The following is a 19,686-nucleotide window of genomic DNA, read 5'->3' on the forward strand; positions in this document are numbered from 1 at the left end:
AAAAAATTAAGGGGCACCTGGGTGGCTCAGTCAGTTAGACGTCCAACTTTGGCTTGGGTCATGATCTCACGGTTTGTGGTTTCAGGCCCTGCGTCAGGCTTGTGCTGACAGCTTGGAGCCTGCTTGAGATTCTGTGTCTCATTCTCTCTCTGCCCATCCCCTGCTCATGCTCTGTCTCTTTCTGTCTCAAAAATAAATAAGTATTAAAAAAATTAAAAAAATTTTTAGATTTATCTAAATGTCTCATCCATTCTTTCTTTGTTGGCATTTAGAGTACAAAACATACAACATATATGCTTATATAACATAAAAAAAAGTTAACTTAAAAGAAATCACTGTTTTTCCAATGATAGCCCTTACAGATAAACACTTTTCCTTGTGTTAGACCAATAATTGTTGACTGTTGGACTGCTTTCAGCCTGATTTTCTAGTTTTATTTTTTATTGATGATGATGATGATGATGATGATGATGATGATGGTCTTTACCATACTTTTTGCTTAGCATGCTATATCGTTGAGGCAGAAAAATGGAGGTTTGAGGAAAATCGTGGAGAAAACATTTCTGATTTACCAAGATGGCTTTCTGAATTCATTTAGCGATAGGCTTCCTGGATGCCCAAGTCAAATGCTGATGAGACATATAGAAACCATTTCCATCTTGCCACCAAAATGGGAAAAGAAGACTGCAGATCAAAGTACTTTTTCCCATTATATTTTGATTTTCCTCAATACACAATATATTCTATAGTATGGATGATAATTTATTTCCAAATAAATATATGCAGAAAAATGTCATAGTTCAGGTATAGTACCTTCTTACTGACTACATTGCAGAAGGCTTCACTGCGTAGATGATATTTTAGACCATTTTAAAAGATGATTAAAGTCTCAATAGGCATACAATCAGTATGTCTTTAATTATATGCCTTACTTCCCCCATTTTATTGAATTTTTTTCATTCACCTGTGAAGGAGACTAATTTTAACAATGCTTATTTTGTGTCATATATTAGATCATTCAGGAGTGGCAGGAAGTATTGAGTTCATTTTATTTTATGGGATGATTTTAATTCTCTAGCTCCTTAGAATATTTTACATGAAACAATCACCTAAGGTGAATAAGCTTCCATTCCTATTTCATATACCAAATGGCATTTTTAATGACTTTTGTAATTTTATAATATTATAATTACAATGACTTAAATATCTGAATGTTGACAAGTTGATGGGGTAAGGACCATCTACATGTTGAACTTGGGATGATCACTAGAGCACCACACATACCATTTATCCATGTGTATCTTTTTAAGTTTATTTATTTTGAGAGAGAGAGAGAGAGAGAGAGAGAGCGTGAGCGAGCGACAGGCACTGACAGCACAGAGCCTGATGCAGGGCTTGAACTCAGAAACTGTGACCTGAGCCAAAATCAAGAATCAGACGCTTAACCAACTGAGCCACTCAGATGCCCCTTTTAAACCTTTGTTAAGTTTATTTATTTATTTATTTTGAGAGAGAGAGAGGGAGAGTGCAAATGTATCTTTTTAGATTGCTCAAATACTTAAATCTGGGCTTCTTTGGATTTCTAAGAAAAATTAAAAGTTTTTCTCAAAACATCAAGTTCTAAAAGTAATAACAATTATGGCCAGTCTGTGTGACTGGCAGCATCTGAATCACCAGGAAGTTTTTTTAAAAGACAAATGCAGACTCTCAGGCTGCACCCCAGACTTACTGAATCTGAATCTGCATTTTAACAAATCTCTAGGTGATTCCTATGCACATCACACTTTGGGAAGTGCTGGTAGCCTATTCCCTTTCCTCATCTCCAGTGTTGATTATAGAGTACTAATTGGGAATCTGCAAAGTAAATCTAGCCCCTAAACCTTTCCTTCAAATCAGACATGGTTTATAGCATTCTCAAACTGAATGGAAAACACATATGCCTCGATTTTAGAACAGAAAAACAATCTCAGTTTTACATGCTTTAAAACCCTGGGAACATATATCTGTTCATGTTCTTATGACTTTTTGAGCTATATGATAATCTTTTTTCTAAACAAGGAATAAAATTATATCCAGTCAATGAATTCATATGTCCCTGTTGTACCCTAGACTTCTATTGAGAGTCTCAGAATGTTATTTTAGCTTTCTTAGCCTTGTGGAAATCATGTTGCTTTGTTCCCTACAGGAATTAAGATAAAATATTAGTAACCATGCATATTTAATTTTCAAAATGCCAAGTAATTACTCAAAGCATTTTAAAAAGGAAAATTATCTTAGATAATCATGAAATGTTTCCTTAGTAAGGGGCTATCAAGTCTAAAGTTGTGTTATCATGGATATTCTTTATTACAATGATCAGAATGAAAAATGAATTTATTAACATGTCTCTCTTCTTTCTTTTCCAGATGCAAGACAAAGGTCTACCCTGATGAACTTCCAAACACAAGCGTAGTCATTGTGTTTCACAATGAAGCTTGGAGCACTCTCCTTAGAACTGTGTACAGTGTGATAAATCGTTCCCCACGCTATCTGCTCTCTGAGGTCATCTTGGTAGATGATGCTAGTGAAAGAGGTATAATTATTTTTCCTTCTTAATAGAAAACTTTATTATGGTCAGAAAGATAGCTTGGCAATAATCTGTATTTTCCTTGTAATTACATGAGTCCTGAAATCACCTGTCAAATTTTCATCACTGTACCTGGAACTCCAGGAATATGAAACTAATTCTTCCGGTTTCTCCCATGATTCCATTTGGTCCATACTAACCTAAGAAATCAGCCAAAATAATTTTCAAAAGTGTTTATTTTTTTCCCAACTCAAACAATCAAATGATTGAGCCTTAGTATGACTTTTTGGACATCTATCGTGTTTTGTTTTGTTTTGTTTTGTTTTGTTTTGTTTTGTTTTGTTTTAAGTGCAGGTAAAAGTGAAATAACTTATAATTAAGAAGTCTCTGTTTGTCAATGTGGCCCAATTTCTAAATTAGAGTCTGGTATATTAAGGTCCTATAATGTCCTTATCTTTGCCAGATTTACTGATAAAAATCTCTACATATCTATTTCACCTAATGCAAAAAAAAAAAAAAAACATGTTGATAGAAGTCTGCTACCATTTCTGTTTGCTGAATTCCATCTGGGTAGTAGTATTTCTGCTATGTCTTAAAATAGTTTCAAAACTTTATCAATTCTTATTGCACATTCCAGATTTTCTCAAGTTGACATTAGAGAATTATGTGAAAAACTTAGAGGTGCCAGTAAAAATTATTAGAATGGAAGAACGCTCTGGGCTAATACGTGCCCGCCTTCGAGGAGCAGCCGCTTCAAGAGGGCAGGTCATAACTTTTCTGGATGCACACTGTGAGTGCACGTTAGGATGGCTGGAGCCCTTGCTGGCAAGAATAAAAGAAGACAGGTAAGAATTCATGTGTTACATATGCCTGGGTTTTGACTCGGCCTGTTAGGACAGTTCCAGGTGCCAGTCAAAACTTCTCTGTAAATTGCTTTTTGAGATTCATTTTCTAGCTTTAATTTTTTTTAACATTTCTTTATTTTTGAGAGAAAAAGAGAAACAGAGCATGAGCCAGGAAGGGGCAGAGAGAGAGGGAGACACAGAATCCGAAACAGGCTCCAGGCTCTGAGCTGTCAGCACAGGGCCTGGTGCAGGGCTCGAACCCATGAACCCTGAGATCAGGACCAGAGCCAAAGTCGGCACTCAACCAACTGAGGCACCCAGCTGTCCCTTCTAGCTTTTAAAGAGCACCCCTCCTCCACTGAATAAAGACCTTGGCTTATTCATGCTGAACATGAATATTTGATTAAGAAATAGTCAATAATCCAAACAGTAAAAAATGTGTTGAATATTCATTTTGTAAGGTGATGAAACTTAGTCCAATCTGAAATGGTGCCATTTTTTATAAAATACATTTCAAAACACCTGATTTCATCCTCACAAGCACCCTATGAGGTAGGCAATGTAAATGTTCTTGTGTGTACCTAGTAATAGGGAAGGATGAAGAAGTGAAGGAGCTTGACCCAGTTAGTTATTGGAAGTGATGGGAACAACAGTTCAGTTCTTCCCATTCCTAGACCAGTCTTCTCTCTACTAGTTCACTGCCTTTATTCAATGTCTTATTCAAAACCACCTAGAGGATCTTAAAAATGAAGACACACACTCACACATTCCATTGGAATGAAATCATGATACAAAAAATTATAAGAATTTTAATTATATAAATGATGTTGTCAATCTATATACACAAATTGTAAAATCCAAAAACTTGAATAATACTTTATAGAAATTAAGAACCCTCATACTTACCTGCAATTCTTTCTGATGATGATGCGGTCAAGTACAAGCTTCTTTTGTGGATATTCATAAACATTGATGATAAATGATTATAATTCTTAAGCACCTAATGAAGTCACCTATGTCGAATGCTCTCTGATATAATAACAAAGCATCTTATGACACCTTGTTTGCGTAGTCATTTCACCTACAGTAGAAAGGTCTTCTTAGAGTTGAAGTTTTTAATTAAACATCCAAGACAGGGGCTGCTTAGTGTGAGCTAGTCCAGCTACATCAGGATTTGGTACTTGCCAGGAAGATAGATGGAGGTTGTTAGTAAAATGGGCCATAGCAGTTGAAGAAAGCAGTGAGAACCTTTTATTCAGCTGAGTGTTGTATACAGCTAGTAACATTTTCCAGTCTGTGTATTGTCCAATATGCACAGGAGGGTGAGAATGGCAAAGTAAAATGAACTTAGAGCATCTTAAATGCATTTCCTGGCAACTCTTCATACATTTTGCTGCTTTTTAAAACATGTGTTTCATATTCAACTTACTGAATTTTTTATGCAATATTCAATATCATCAAGAATAGATCGTTTATTTTTTAATGTAACATGTTTAGATTGCACTTTCATATAGTGAACTCTAATGTTTGTCCATCTTATAAGTTCTAAAGTTGCCACGACTAGATAATAAAGTCCTATTCAAAGTTAGTAGATCTAATTTTGCCTCCCTAAAAATTAAGTCATTAAGCTTAATGAAGAAAGGTATTGATTTTGTAGGGACCAGAGTTACCAAGAAATGTTTCCAAGGCTAGATAAATCCTATTGATTTCAGAGAACTCTAGGCTTTGGCTAATTGTGTGGAATAGAAGACCTAATTGAAAAATGAACATTAGTGGGGCACCTGGATGGCTCAGTCAGTTAAATGTCCCACACTTGATTTTGGCTCAGGTCATGATCTCACAGTTCATGGGATGAAGCCCTGCATTGGGCTCTGTGCTGACATTTTGGAGCCTGCTCAGGATTCTCTCCCTACCTTCTCTCTGCCTCTCCCTCACTCACATGCACACATGCACACTCTCTCTCAAAATAAATGAATAAATGTTAAAAAAATAAAATAAAATGAATGTTAGTGATACTGGTGTTACAAAACCAGGATAAATAATGGACAACATTTATCTTCTTTCCACATTTATGGGCTATTCAAAAGCATATTTGTGTATTTACCACCTAGTAAATATGAAAAATAAGCTCTGGTTTCCAGAACTAGCTACCAGCAAAGCAAACTTGAGTAGACCTTAACATTTGCTGTAGAGATGACAGACTGATCCCATAATGCAACATATAAGCCAGGAGTAGAGGAAGACTGAGGAAAGCACAAAATGGATTAAAAGAATATCTAATCTTCTCTCAAGGTGAAAGCCTCTTACCCTAAAAAGCCACCAGCGAGAACACCAAATCTCCTGTCTCTTCCTCTTAACTTTAAGAAATGGGTCATGAGATAAAATGCCAGAAACTTAAGTTGCTTATCTTTCCCTATTTTAAAATACACAGATTGTTTACAGTAAATTCCAAGATCTAGAAAGGACACACTTAGAAATTGTCGAGTCCCTAATATCTTTCAGAGGAAACATTTACTTACACTGATGTTCGTGATTTTTATTGTTTCTGTTTGTTGATTTTTATTTGTTTTTTTCTAGCAGGTATTTTCCCATGAAAAGAAGTTTAATTTTTTTCTTAAAACTATCTTTTTAAACTAACTTATCCCCTTTCAGATTCAAAATACCAGGTCTAATTTGCCATCATCCACTCTCTACTTCCTGAATGCTATTGTTTTTCAGTTGGCCCTAGCTAAAATGATGCATAATATCAAAGCAGCTCTACTAATCATGGTGTTGGTGGAGGTTTTATAAAAAATAGACCACGTTCATCCTGCTGAGTTAGTACTTTAGAATGCATTTGGAAATCAGCTTGAAGACCAATTAGTATATTTGATTAGATTATAAATGATAGAATGAAGTAGAGACTGTAAAGAGGATGTAGTGAAAGGAAACGATTCCACAGAGAGAAAGGATAAAATTAAAATAAAATCATATTAAAGTCACAAGATGATTAAATTTCAACTAGTCAGCTATACTGAGTTTGAAGAAGCTAATGTAGTGTTTAAATTATTATTTATACGTAAACTGGTTTTGATTTTTCTGCAGGAAAACAGTTGTATGCCCCATCATTGATGTGATTAGTGATGATACCTTTGAATATATGGCTGGATCAGACATGACTTATGGGGGCTTTAACTGGAAACTGAATTTCCGTTGGTATCCTGTTCCCCAAAGAGAAATGGATAGGAGAAAAGGAGATAGAACATTACCTGTCAGGTACGTAGCTCATATCTTCCAAAGGATAGCATGTGTTTTCCTATAATTAAGGAGTATTATGAATTTGTGCTCTCATTTTTAAGTCTTTTAAAGGCATATGCCTTTTATTCATATACACATTTACATTATCACCACTTACATAATTATCTAAGCATCAATGACAGTATTTAAATTTAGTTTAAATTAACACAGGCAAATTTAACTATTGGCAGGAATGCCGAATTTCTCAACTTTTCTCAATTTACCAACTTCAAAGAGCTGTCTTCCTTATAGATACAAAAGAAAGATCCAGTTGAAAAATTTTAATGTATTAATGATTATGAAATATTTATTGTTTGTACTAAATTAATTTAAAAAGCTACTTAACGTGAAGTATTTATTCATAAATGTGTTTGCTCTTAATACAAAATAAGAAATATCATATGCATCTTTAGTTGTTTAAATAAGCATTACTCACTTTATTAACACAAAATTACTACCTTCTTATTTTACTATATTATTGTGTACCTCTTACCTGCAACCAACAGTTGATTTCCTAACAACATATTGTAGAGGGAGTTCACTGATTTAGCTCTTTAAAGATGAATTTGGGGGGCACCTGGGTGGCTCAGTCAGTTGAGTGTCTGACTTTGGCTCAGGTCATGATCTTACAGTTAGTGAGTTCAAGCCCTGTGTTGGGCTCTAAGCTAACAGCTCAGAGCTTGGAGCCTGATTTGGATTCTGTGTTTCCCTCTCTCTCTGCTCATCCCCCACTCACTCTGTTTCTCTCTCTCTTTCTCTCTCTCCCTCTCTCTCTCTCTCTCAAAAATAAAATATTAAAAAGAAAAAAAATTAATAAAAAATGAATTTGGAAAATCATGATTTAGTTTGAACAATAGAGAAAAGCCCCAAAACAATATGTATAAACCATTATCTAAACAAGAATGTCTCCTAACCTACTGAAGAAATGACTTATCCATTGGCAAGACTAACTATCTAATGAATTAAAACTAACTCTAAGAATTGGCTCATGGAAAAGAACAGCTCTGTTTATTACAGAAGAGTTAAATATTGTGCTTGCTAATCCTCTTGAGATTTACTACATGGAAGGGAAAAATAAAATGTGCCTCCAAACAACTGCATGAAGACATGAAGTTATTATGTCAATATTTAAAGTGTAACTTAGTGATCTTCAAGTCTTGCTATAATCTTCACATTCACCAAGTCTTATGGATCCTTGCTCCTAACAGCTTGAGCAACAGCTTGAGTTGCTCATTTTACCGTTGTTTATTAGAAATCCTGTTTTCCCAGATCATGGTTTCATTTAGTGTTAGCTGATTTTTCAGCTTCAGATTCCATGTGAAAACTATCAACATACTTGGCCAGTACACTCAAACATAATGTGTTTATTCATTAAAAATGAAGTTTAGGGGAACCTGGGTGGCTCAGTCGGTTGAGCATCCAACATCAGGACAGGTCATAATCTTGCAGTTCATGGGTTTGAGCCCCGTGTCGGGCTCTGTGCTGACAGCTCAGAGCCTGGAGACTGCTTCGGATTCTGTGTCTTCCTGTCTCTCTGCTCCTCCCCTGCTCACACTCTGTCTTTCTCTTAAAAATAAATAAACATTAAAAAATGTTTTAATGAATTTTAAAGAATATGTGAGTGTGCTCATTGTTTTCTTAAGTACCTTGGCAAAAGACATGCTTCATTTAACTTATTTTCTTACAAAGTCAAAAGGTAGATAACTAAGAGGTAGCCAACATTCATAGTAAGAAAATACTGATATCATTCACAAAGGTAAAGATCTACATAGAAATTGACCATTATTTTTCATCTTTCATTAATTAAAACAAAAACGGAAACATCCAACTTGCAACGTTTTAACCACAATTTGTGTGCTTTTATTGTCGTAACATGGAGACCCAATAAAAATCTAAGAATATTTTATCTATTTGCCTCAGTAACTGCACAATATTTCACTTTCTAAAATGCTGAGGGAGCTGGAACAAGAGAAACAGAGAAACCTCAGTCTTTGCTGAAGTTTCCAAATTTTTATGGCAAAAGGTTAATTAATTCATGGGCTGTGTTGTAACAGCCTGCAGGTAATTTTCATCAGCATAGCTGTAATGTGAACTTTCTTTGTACTTGTAATCTATTACGTGAAGACGTGATCATTTTTCTCACATTCGTACAAACAGATAAATCATTCTAAGGTGTTGAAGACACATTTTTTTTCTACTTGATTAACGGAATTCTGAATAGCTACAGTGATTAAAATGGGGTTCAGATTTCAGTTTTCTTAGCAGAATGCTTCATTTAAAATGTCAGCTATGACAGAACTTTCTAGTGACTATAATTGGCTAGTTAGTCATCATTTAGAAATACAATCATGCATCTGCATACATAGAGAACCAACTTGAACTTATGACTTAAGCTTAGTTGTACCACATTTAAAGTAAAGTTTATAATGGTTATATGTATTATTCTACTGTCACCTCTGGGCTTTGGTATTTTCATTTAGATATTAAGTGGAGTTTGCAAAATACTTGGTATTTGTGAAATTATGAGTACGGAATAATAGCACACATAATCTTGAACATTTAGTCTTCTTTAATCAGTAAACTGTCCTTGACATTTCAGTAGTCCTATTATGTGACTTTTCAGTAATATCTCAATTATACATGCAACAATAGGGTAATCAAATTGTTACACTAGAGGTCGTAAACGGGGAGCTTATGTGTCAGACATGCTTTGTAGATGTGTTTTTTTGGCGTACATACTTTTTTACATTAAAAAAAATACCAATGTTTTAAAAATGAGATGTTCTAAGTAAATATATGAATTTTTAGCTATTCTTGAAAAGTCAGAAGATCTTGCTACAATGATCCTGTATTCCTACTTGGCACCATCCGGTGGAGTTAAGTAGAAGCTACCCTTTAGAAATGGCCTGAAAGGTTAGCCCAGTGCCCCACCTCTATTTTTTGTGTGTTCCTGACTCAGAGGCTGAGGATCAGTGTCCATTTGTCATCATTCTTATACTTAAGGAAATGTTTTGGTACCTGTGTCCCAGTCAAAAGTCAGAGAAATATGCTTACTACAACTATAAATCTTTTAAATTTGTGACCTTGGGGTGCCTGGGGGGCTCGGTCAGTTAAGTGTTTGACTTTGGCTCAGGTCATGATCTCACCGTTCATGAGTTTGAGCCCTGCATCGGTCTCTCTGCTGAGTCCATTCCAAATCCTCTGTCCCCTTCTCTCTCTGCCCCTCCGCTGCTCATGCTCCCTCCCTCTCTCTAAATAAATAAATAAACCTAAAAAAATAAATAAAAATAAATAAACAAATTTGTGACCTTGACTTCCAAGCTACTGCCTAAGAAATACCTGAGTTTGAAACTCACCAAACATGTTAACCCGGTATGAATATGCATCTGCATTACCTGATGGAATAGGCAACCTGTAGCAAAAGTTATCTGGTAGTGCAGATAATCTCCCAAATGATTTCATTCGTTTGGGGGTGCATGCCTTTTTCCAGTACATGTAATTTTCGACTTGATATGCTTCAGGCTATTAAAATGAGTTAGGTTACATATGCAAATGAACATGCCATCACACTGTTGAGCACTGTGCTAGGTTCTGTACATACAACGATGAATCTGGCTGATTCTGCCCTGATGTGGCCCACTGGCACTGGCCATGTGTATGCTAGACAAGAGAATGAGGCCAGCCTAAGTGGCCAGAGTGTTGATGCACAGGAGTTAGACTACGTCAACAGCTAGAGTGCTATGTGCTTCTGGAAAAGAATCTGGCTTTAATCTTATTGATGGTTTTAGTCTCTTAATTTATGCCCTGTCGTAAATCCTCAATAAGTCCTCAATAAATAAATAATAAAGTTATAAAGATATTAGATTCTACTTTAATCTCTCATGGATTAAAATAGATTATTAATTTATTAAAAACCTACCAGTGAGGGGTGCCTGAGTGGTTCAGTTAGTTAAGGGTCTGACTTTTTATTTCGGTTCAGGTCATTGTGAGTTCAAGCCCCGACTGGGCTCTGTGCTGACAGTGTGGAGCCTGCTTGAGATTCTCTCTTTCTCTCTGCCTCTCTCTCTCTCTCAAAAATAAATAAGTAAACATTAAAAAAAAACTACCAGTAATTTATCAAGTCTGTATAACTTTCTTTATCTTTTGTGTCTTGCCTTATGGACTCTTTTACATTTTGTCCTTATTAATATTCTTAATATGACTTCATCCTTACGTGGAGTACCATGCTCAATATCTTTCTAAAGTAAAACAAAGAGTTTTAGATTTTCTTCTAATATTTGCTATCATAATAAATCAAACATAGATATAATGATGAGTTTTATTCTTTACATATTTTACTTACTTGAATATCCCTTTTTATTAACATTTGTCTGATATTATAGCTTAATTTTTCTCTCAATTGGAATCAGGAATTTATAAAGAAGATCAAATAAATTAAACATTATTAATAATTTCTCAGATTATAATTACTGTTCCTTTACTGTGAAAAACTCATAAGATGTTCACATATATTATTTCCTGTAACCTTCTAGAATGATATCATTGAAGAAGCATTGAAGCTGGCTTTGGAAGATCTGGGTTTTATTTAAAAGCTACTCCAATAAGGAAATTACCCATTCTTTTCAATAATAAAAGGAAAATATTCTCCCTCTCTTGTTTAACTCATGACGTACTAAAACATTAAATGAGAAATATATTTGAAAGGAGTTATTTAAAATTTATTTCTGATAATATACATCACAAACATATGCATTGCTAAATAAATGTGACAAGTATCTGGAAGTATAGAGAAGCAGAAGTATTTTGTTATATTTCCTTCTAGAGTGTTTCTTTTCAGACATGTTTCTCCACAATTTAAAAATTGATATATTATGGGGCTCAGTCAGGTGAGTGTCAGACTTCAGCCAGGTCATCCCCTCACGGTCATGGGTTCAAGCCTCGTGTTGGGCTAGCTGCTATCAGCATGGAGCCCATTTCAGATCCTCTGTCCATCTCTCTCTCAGCCCTTCCCCCACTCACATAGGCTCTCTCTCTCTCTGTGTCTCAAAATTAAATATTAAAAAATTGATATGTTATTAGTATTTGCCCATGGCATTTTTTTTCCAAGTAAAAATTGGAGTGGCTGCTAGAATCTCAATTATTTACTTAGATTTTCCTTTATTTTTTGCAAAGACAATTGAGAGTTATTTTACACATTATTTTTTGCCAATTATGTTTTCTGATCTATAGTTTTTGCATATACTGTGGTCTTTTTAGAATTATGCAACCGAGGAAGATGAAATTCATTTTAATATTTTTGATATCTTTTGCCAGTTTGAATCCCCCCCCAAAAAATTATCACCGACTCTAATTTATTGTTCTTCTAGTAAGTATAATTAAAAAACACTTATTTTATCCTATAAAATGTTATCCAAATATAAGACAATATTTCCTATTATTTAATAACAGCTAAGAATATATTTCTTAATTTTTACCTGTTAGATTTTCTCTATTTGATTTTCTCAATGCAATGAAAATACATTTTTACTTTGGAGGAAAGAAATAGAGATAGATACTCTCAAATCCTGTGAGACGGTTCTTTACAATAGGAGATATTAACACAAAACACAGGGATGGGTCAAATTTATGTGAAGAACAAAGACTTTAATAGAAAAAGTTGAACTTTGGAATGTTCTAATTGTTCAACATTCCCATCTACTCATATTAAGTTATGAAATGTGTTGGTTTTGAAAGAAAAAAAATCCACCTTAGGTGGAGTATGTGAATCAATATTCATTGGAGAAAATAGCACATTTATATTATATTACCTCCTAATGGTTCAGAAGATAATTTACCACACTTCCCTTGTGGTCTGTCGAGATGAAATGAAAACAGAGCATTAATTGAAACATTTAAAACATCTTGCCCCATTGTTTATTTTGACCCGTCCTAAACATAAATGAAAGAAAAAGGAAAGATAAAAAAAATTACACCAATTATTGTAATTGGAAGCTTGGGGTTTTATCAGGTTGTGAAGATTATGAAAAAGGATTAAGAAAAAAGGAAAAAAAAAATAACTATTCCCTTCCTGGCATATAGGTCTTTAAGCACAAGTTAAAGTATTTGATTCCAATACTTGTTGGTAAATGGATCTTTGGCAGCAAAATGAGCCATTTGCCCATATCAAGCAGAATTTTCTTTTTTTATTCTTATCCTTTAAAAATAGCTTTGTGTTCCATAGGCTGTACAGGATGGAACATGCTTCCTTGTGCAGAGTCTAAACAGCATGAGTGCTTAAATAGTCTCTTCTCTACCAAAAGCTGCATCTTCTTACCCAAATACATGTTCAAATGAGTACCTCAGCGTGCAATATTTCACTAAACCCCATTTCATTTCTCTGTAAAAACCTTTAAATAAATTCAACATCTGGTTATTCATCACTAATAAAATAATAGTTATGCTACTGCTTCCTTTCTATCTTTTCTGCTTTCTATTTTGGGGATAGTAGAATAAAGAATGAAGGAGGGAAACTCAGTTTCTAAACCTGCAAAATGGTTAACGAAATTATATTTTATGATTAAAAAAATTGAGATTATGTGAATATTTCAGCTATTTATGCTTCACATTTCTGTAAATAATAAAATATGTGTGTTTATCATTTCTCTTTATTGTGGCATATAGTATATGAGAAATGTTATTAACACAGAGGTACACACTTACAGTCTAGATATTGTGTTATTTGATCATTGCGAATAACAGCCTGATGCTGAGCTATAGTCTCCCAAATCTTTAGACTTTTCCCCCAGAGACGTTGTTTATTTGCCAAGTGAGATTAATAGAATCCTAATATGTTAAAGGGAAAAACTAGTGAGAAGAAATGATGTTTCAATAACTTTGAAAGAAATTGCTTTGAACAGCAGTGCTAAAATTCACAGGACAACATTGTACATAATTTTGGAGCTGAAATCAGGAAAAGTGTATTTCTAATTATCTATGCCAAATTCTATGATGTATATTGATAAACTGAGTGATTACTAATTGGTAAAGAGCAAGAGAGATATGTAGGGAGAAGGAGAGAGGAAAGGAAAGGAACATTATTTCCTTAACTGGACCACTACCTAACTGGGGACCCTCAAACAAGTCATTTAAACACATTGCAACTAAATTTGGTTGACCAAATCTGTAGGGATTTTAAAGCTCTAAAATACTACAATTCTATTAAAAATGAATTAGACTTGGAAAATAATTCTTAAAGAGCTGATTATAATCTTGCCAAACACAGATGTTTTCTCTTCCTTATTAAAATTAATATTTATGTAGTTCTTGTTTTGTACTGGTACTATTCTAAGAGTGTAACATGCATTGTTACATACATCCTCATTTTATAGATGATTAATTGGAGCCCAGAGTTTAAGTAGTTTACCGAAGATCACACTGTGGGGTTGAGTTTTGAGCTTAATCAGTCTAGATACATAATCCAAGCTCCTAAAAACTAAACTCAGTCCCCTCTTGAGTCTCCCGTGGTTTACCTGCCTCTCACACACATAGTTATCCTACTGTGGAATACTGGATATATCATCTTATTTGTGGAAATGCAGGCATCACAGTTTAATATTACTGAATGATCAAATGTATTGTCATAATTTCTTTAAATTTACCAACTTCTGGTGAAATACTTCTGTATTTTTCCATGTCAAATGCTTACTTTTTGGAGTCCTTTCCTATATTCTACATTGTTGCAAAACTTTGCATCTTTAATTCTAAAATACTACCAAACTCAAATCCCAAAACTTTTACTAGATGTTACAATCCTGGAATTTGCAAAGGTATCTTTGTTACTCATCAGTTTAGCTGATGTGAAGAATGAATATTTTTTTTTTTTAATTTCAAAGATAAAATTGCACATGATTTTAACTTACAAATAGATTGTATTATGGTCATGGGGATACATGCTTATTTGTTTATTTCACTTATTTAACAAATATCTATTAATAGTCTAATAATATTAAACCAATATATTAGCTATATGTATAGAGTTGATAAAATGTATACAGAAGTAAATATAATACTCAAAAAGAAGTGACACGATGCCTTGAGAAAGACAGGGCTATCGAAGGAGGCAGAAGTGGGAGATTATATCCAGACTGGAGAAGGAGGGCTGTACTGAGGGCAGGCTGCATGAAATAATAGCCTTCAGCATAACAATAGAGCACATTTAAACATACAAGAGGAGTTTAAAAAGGAAAATCCTTTTTAAGCGGCAAATGGATGTGGACACACGAACCAGGGTGGGAAAGTATGAAGCATTTATTATTAACAGCTTAACACTTGGAATACAGGGAAATAGTTAAAAGGAATGGAGATATCCTTTGGACGGCACCACATCACTGATGCCAGGATAGGAGCTGGGATTTATTTCTTAAAATAGGTATTTAAATATCTGGTTGACACTTTGAGAGGCATTTTGATTTAGAGAAATTAATCTGGCTATGGTTTGTAGAATAAATTTTGGAAGCAACAGACTCTAGAAGCAAGAAGATAACAAAAGAGACATGAGAGGACTAAACTTGGACAGTGACCATGATAGCAGAGAACAGAGATAAGAGTCAAAAATACTTCGGGGGTGGGGGGTGGAAAGAAGTATTTGGGAAATGATTAAATGAGGCACAGAAAAGAAAGTTGCTAAAAGGGGTCTTATCACTCGGTATTGAAATTCTGGAAGGAAATAGAAGACAATGAAGGAGAAGCAGATATGGAACGGGTAGCATATTCTCAGTGCTATTTTATATACCCTGAGCAGAGTCAAAGGGGTTTTTTTTAGAAAACATCTAGAAAGGAATTAGAAAACCACAATGCAGAAAGAAGAAACGAGAAAAGGAAACACAGATTAGGACTCTGCCTCACAAAGATGACAATAAGAGGCATAAAACAAATGAACTTATGCAGGTAAGGAATATAGGAAGAGGAAAGTTCCATTGAGAGACTCTTAGGGAGACTACATATTGGGACAAAAGAAGACAATTATTAAGTGCACACATCTACAAAACATTATTATGATTGTATATTTCACTCATGTCATAGATATGCAACTAAGAGCTGGAGACAGCCAGCAAGGAAAAGGAAGAGGAAGGGAAATCAATAAGATTCATAAAATAAATAGGAAAAACCTCTCTGGAAGAATGCTGTTGGAGTCAGAGATGAAAAGCATTTCATTCAGGGAGGTTGCTGAATTATGTCCAAATGCTTCCGAAGGAAGACATTTTAAGGAAAGCCTATTCAAGTTCAGAATCAGCAGGACCCTTTTAGAAAGAGGTTACTGTAGAGGTGGGAACAGAATCCAGATTCTAGTTAGAAGGTCAAGAGGAATTGAGGGAGTATGTAGAAAGCATCCTTTCAATAAGGTTACCAGTAAAGGGAATAGATAATATATGTTCCCTCATTTCAGTGAGTAGCAGGATGGAGTGAAGGGCTATTTTGGTTTAGTATAGAACTTGATTGAACAGTATTGTAAGCTCAAGGGGACGATCTAGAAATCAAAGTCATAGAACATAAATGTAATAGTCAATGAACAAGTGGCTGAAAGTGTAGTCAGAAAAGAGCCAGCTGAGGGCAAAAGAGTCAACGTTAGCTCACAATGAGGAAGGGAGATACTCTTTCCTCTGAGGCAGGAGGAAGGAAAAGCCATGAGGAGATATATACACATACTGAGATAGAGATTGGGGGAGTGTAGATTTCATGACTGAAGAATTTTTTTATTTATGCATTGCCTTAATCATCAGTGTTTTGAGGAGAGTCTGAGACTTAGATAAGAGTCAGTTAAAAAAATGAGACAAGTGAACAGATTAACACAGATGACAGGATTGTTAGGTGTTGTAGACTAAGCAGAGAGTCAATAAGTTGGGCTTGTGGTATAACTAGTTGACCTCATCTTATTACTCTTTCAGTGAGTCTCTGGTTCCTAGATGCAGAAGTGAATAATACAAGGATAGATTTATCCAGACACTGATATTTACAAAAAGAGAATTGGGTCAGATAAGAGAAGGATAGAGAATTTAGGGGGCTAAGCTATTTTTTCACTGACATGGCAAAATCCTGGAGAGAGATTGAGAGGAGGAGAAGGGAACAATTCCTGAAGCGGGTCATTACGTGAGGCGATGGAGTAGCAGAGGAACCCTAAGCAGCATTATAGGATAAAAAGTGACTGTCACACGCTTGAAACAGGGGGGTTAAAAATAGAAAGCTGTGTTTAGCAAGGCAGATTTCAGAGTTCAACATCTTGGGTCTGAAGTAGACTCAAATGATTTTGAAATCCAAAATGAGTGTGTGTATGGGACGTCGTAAGTGAAGGACACTCAAGACCTTTGAACGATTATCGATAACAGCAATGATGATGACAAAGATATACCACTTAACCTTACCAATGATTTGTTATGTGCTGGGAACTGTGCTAAGTGCTTTACTCCTACTAACTCAAATCATCTTCACCTACTGACTGTGTAGGTAATATTCACAGCCATTGGGCCGATTATTTTTTCCACCCAAAATGGATTGAATTGATTAATAAGGATAGATGATATATAGATTTTTAATTTTGTAGACACCCTAAACATTTAAAGTCCACACAGGCATATGTAAATAGTTCATTAGGGACAATACAGAGCGATTAACTTAGAACAGAACATGTTGCATAACACCATAGATATTATATAAGGCACAGTCTCTAGATTACTTGAGAGAGCTGACATTGCAAATACAAAAAAAAAAATCTTTCTAGGAGCATCTGTCTTCAGAAAATACAGGATTTTTTTTTAGTAATTGTGATTTTATGTTTTTATTTTTGTTACTTTTTAAGCATAAGTGAAATTTGAGTCATTCTTATGGTTAAATATAGAAATTATTTTAGTCATTTATTGTACATTTCTCATATATTTATAGGAACTATGACCAACTGTAAGATGAAATTCAATGCATGTATTTAAGCTAAATGCATTAGTACTTTATTAGTAAATAGATAAGTGGGTAGGCATTCTGAACTGATCATTAAAAATGCATCACTTAACATTCTTAAGCACTTGGTTGCATTATGATAAGATAATTGCAACGAGTTTTGTTCCTTTTTTCATTAAATAGACTATGTAGCACTATTACACCTTATATAGTAATTGCCATAGAGTTTCAAAACCCCAATCAGGTGAGGGTCATGACTACTCCATAATTACCATCTGTTTAGCTCTGTTAGTGTTTCTCATTATATCTCAGAAGGTCAGTGATTCTGTTCATGATAGGAACACAGCAAGACCAGAAGTAATAAAATAGTTCTGAGACTAGGGATGCTGTGCTAGTCCAGCTGATGGACAGTTAATTGCTTGAGTATAAAACAGTGAGAGCACTGGGAGAAATAGAGAATTTTGCAATATGGTAGATATCCAAGTACAGTATTATTTGGTGGTTTTTCAATGAACTATACTGTTCAATTAGAGGACACGAGCATATCCTGTGACAGAAGAGGATATAATCTCCAGAAAAGGAAAACACTTGTTTTTTTGTTTTGTTTTGTTTTATTTTGTTTTGTTTTGTTTTGTTTTGTTTTTTAACAATCTCCATCTACTCGAATGTCCAAACCCCCTAGACCAGTGTTTCTCCTTTTTGCCAGCACATTAGAATCAGCACCGGACTTTACACACTATCAAAGGTCTGGCCCCACCCCAGGCCAATTAAATCTGAATCTGTGGAGTGTGAGTGATACCCAAGCATGGAAACGTGTTTTTTAAAAGTGCTTCCAGTGCCTCTAATGTACTATGAAGGTTTAAAACTACTTTTCTACAATTAACATTAAAAAATAATCATCATCAGCATAGATAGGTCCATTTGTGAAAAACTAGAATTTTCTTTTTTAGTTTTCTTTTTAGTTTGGTTATATAGGAAGACTTGTGTAGTATTAGCCATTGACTTTAATTCATCTTTTAAAATTAATAATTAATTAATCCTTTAAAAACTGAACATCTGACTCCTTAGTTTCAGTAGAGAAATTTCAAGTGTGAGAATCAAAAGGCATTTATTCCTAGGAAAAAGTTTTAAAATCTGTGCCAAATATTCTTCTAAGCCTCTAAATAACAAATGTGATTTATGTTTATCTAGGGTCATCTGATTAACTCTATCATTTTAATTGGGTAAAAAGAAGAATAAACAATTAGATGTAAAGCTCTTGCATTAAAAAATATGTAACTACCATTAGATACTTAATTGCCTATAAACATTTTATAGCGTTTGATATTTTTCATATGAAATAGGCTATAGATCTTTTCATAGAGAAACCATTTCCACAGGTTTCTAGTATTCATATTAAAATGATTTATAATTAGGCAACAAAAGATCACAACTTGTAGTTTTATGACCAGTTAATCTCTTTAAGGGTAGGGCTAAGAGCCCTAACTTCTTTTCACTATGCTTTTCAGAAGGAATTTACATACCCGCCTCTTAAGTGGCCAGTGTTCCTTCCATTATTTGATCACATATAAGAAAAACATAGACTAACCTAAATTTAGTTTTACAGAAAATGTGAACTAAAATGCTACTTAATAATTTTAAAACCTCTTACACTTTGGTTTTATGTTTCCAGTTTGAGATTTTTGAGTACTAGTTTTTTTGGTTTTGTTTTTGTTTTTTTAATTTAAAATGTCTCAGAACTATTTGCTACAGTCTCATTAAACTCCACACATTGTTTTCAAAAGATATTCTTTTCTTTTTGTTTTTTTTCAACTAGGACCCCTACTATGGCTGGTGGCCTATTTTCTATTGACAGAAACTACTTTGAAGAGATAGGAACTTACGATGCAGGAATGGATATCTGGGGTGGAGAGAATCTTGAAATGTCTTTTAGGGTAATTGCATTTTACTTTATTTTTTTTTTTTTACTCTGAACACACTATGCTGTAGCATGCACATATAGACCCAGTAATTTACTGTCAAATCTTTTTTTTTGTGAAGTGATGCAAATTACTGATCAGTTGGTCATTTTAA

At 34.4% G+C, this 19,686-nt stretch overlaps 1 protein-coding gene across 2 annotated transcripts in view; it reads left to right on the forward strand.

The window, feature by feature from the left end:
- Window positions 1–19,686, forward strand: part of GALNT13 (polypeptide N-acetylgalactosaminyltransferase 13) — a 499,222-nt gene that overhangs the window by 276,268 nt on the left and 203,268 nt on the right. For both annotated transcript variants that reach the window (XM_015535906.2, XM_042994459.1), the window contains exons 4-7: window positions 2,406–2,572; window positions 3,204–3,411; window positions 6,496–6,666; window positions 19,430–19,547. In XM_015535906.2, coding sequence (XP_015391392.2) covers window positions 2,406–2,572; window positions 3,204–3,411; window positions 6,496–6,666; window positions 19,430–19,547 — 664 coding nt within the window. The remainder of the gene's footprint in view (window positions 1–2,405; window positions 2,573–3,203; window positions 3,412–6,495; window positions 6,667–19,429; window positions 19,548–19,686) is intronic.

Source organism: Panthera tigris, chromosome C1 (assembly GCF_018350195.1).
Source record: "Panthera tigris isolate Pti1 chromosome C1, P.tigris_Pti1_mat1.1, whole genome shotgun sequence".
In the NCBI taxonomy this organism is placed as follows: domain Eukaryota; kingdom Metazoa; phylum Chordata; class Mammalia; order Carnivora; family Felidae; genus Panthera; species Panthera tigris.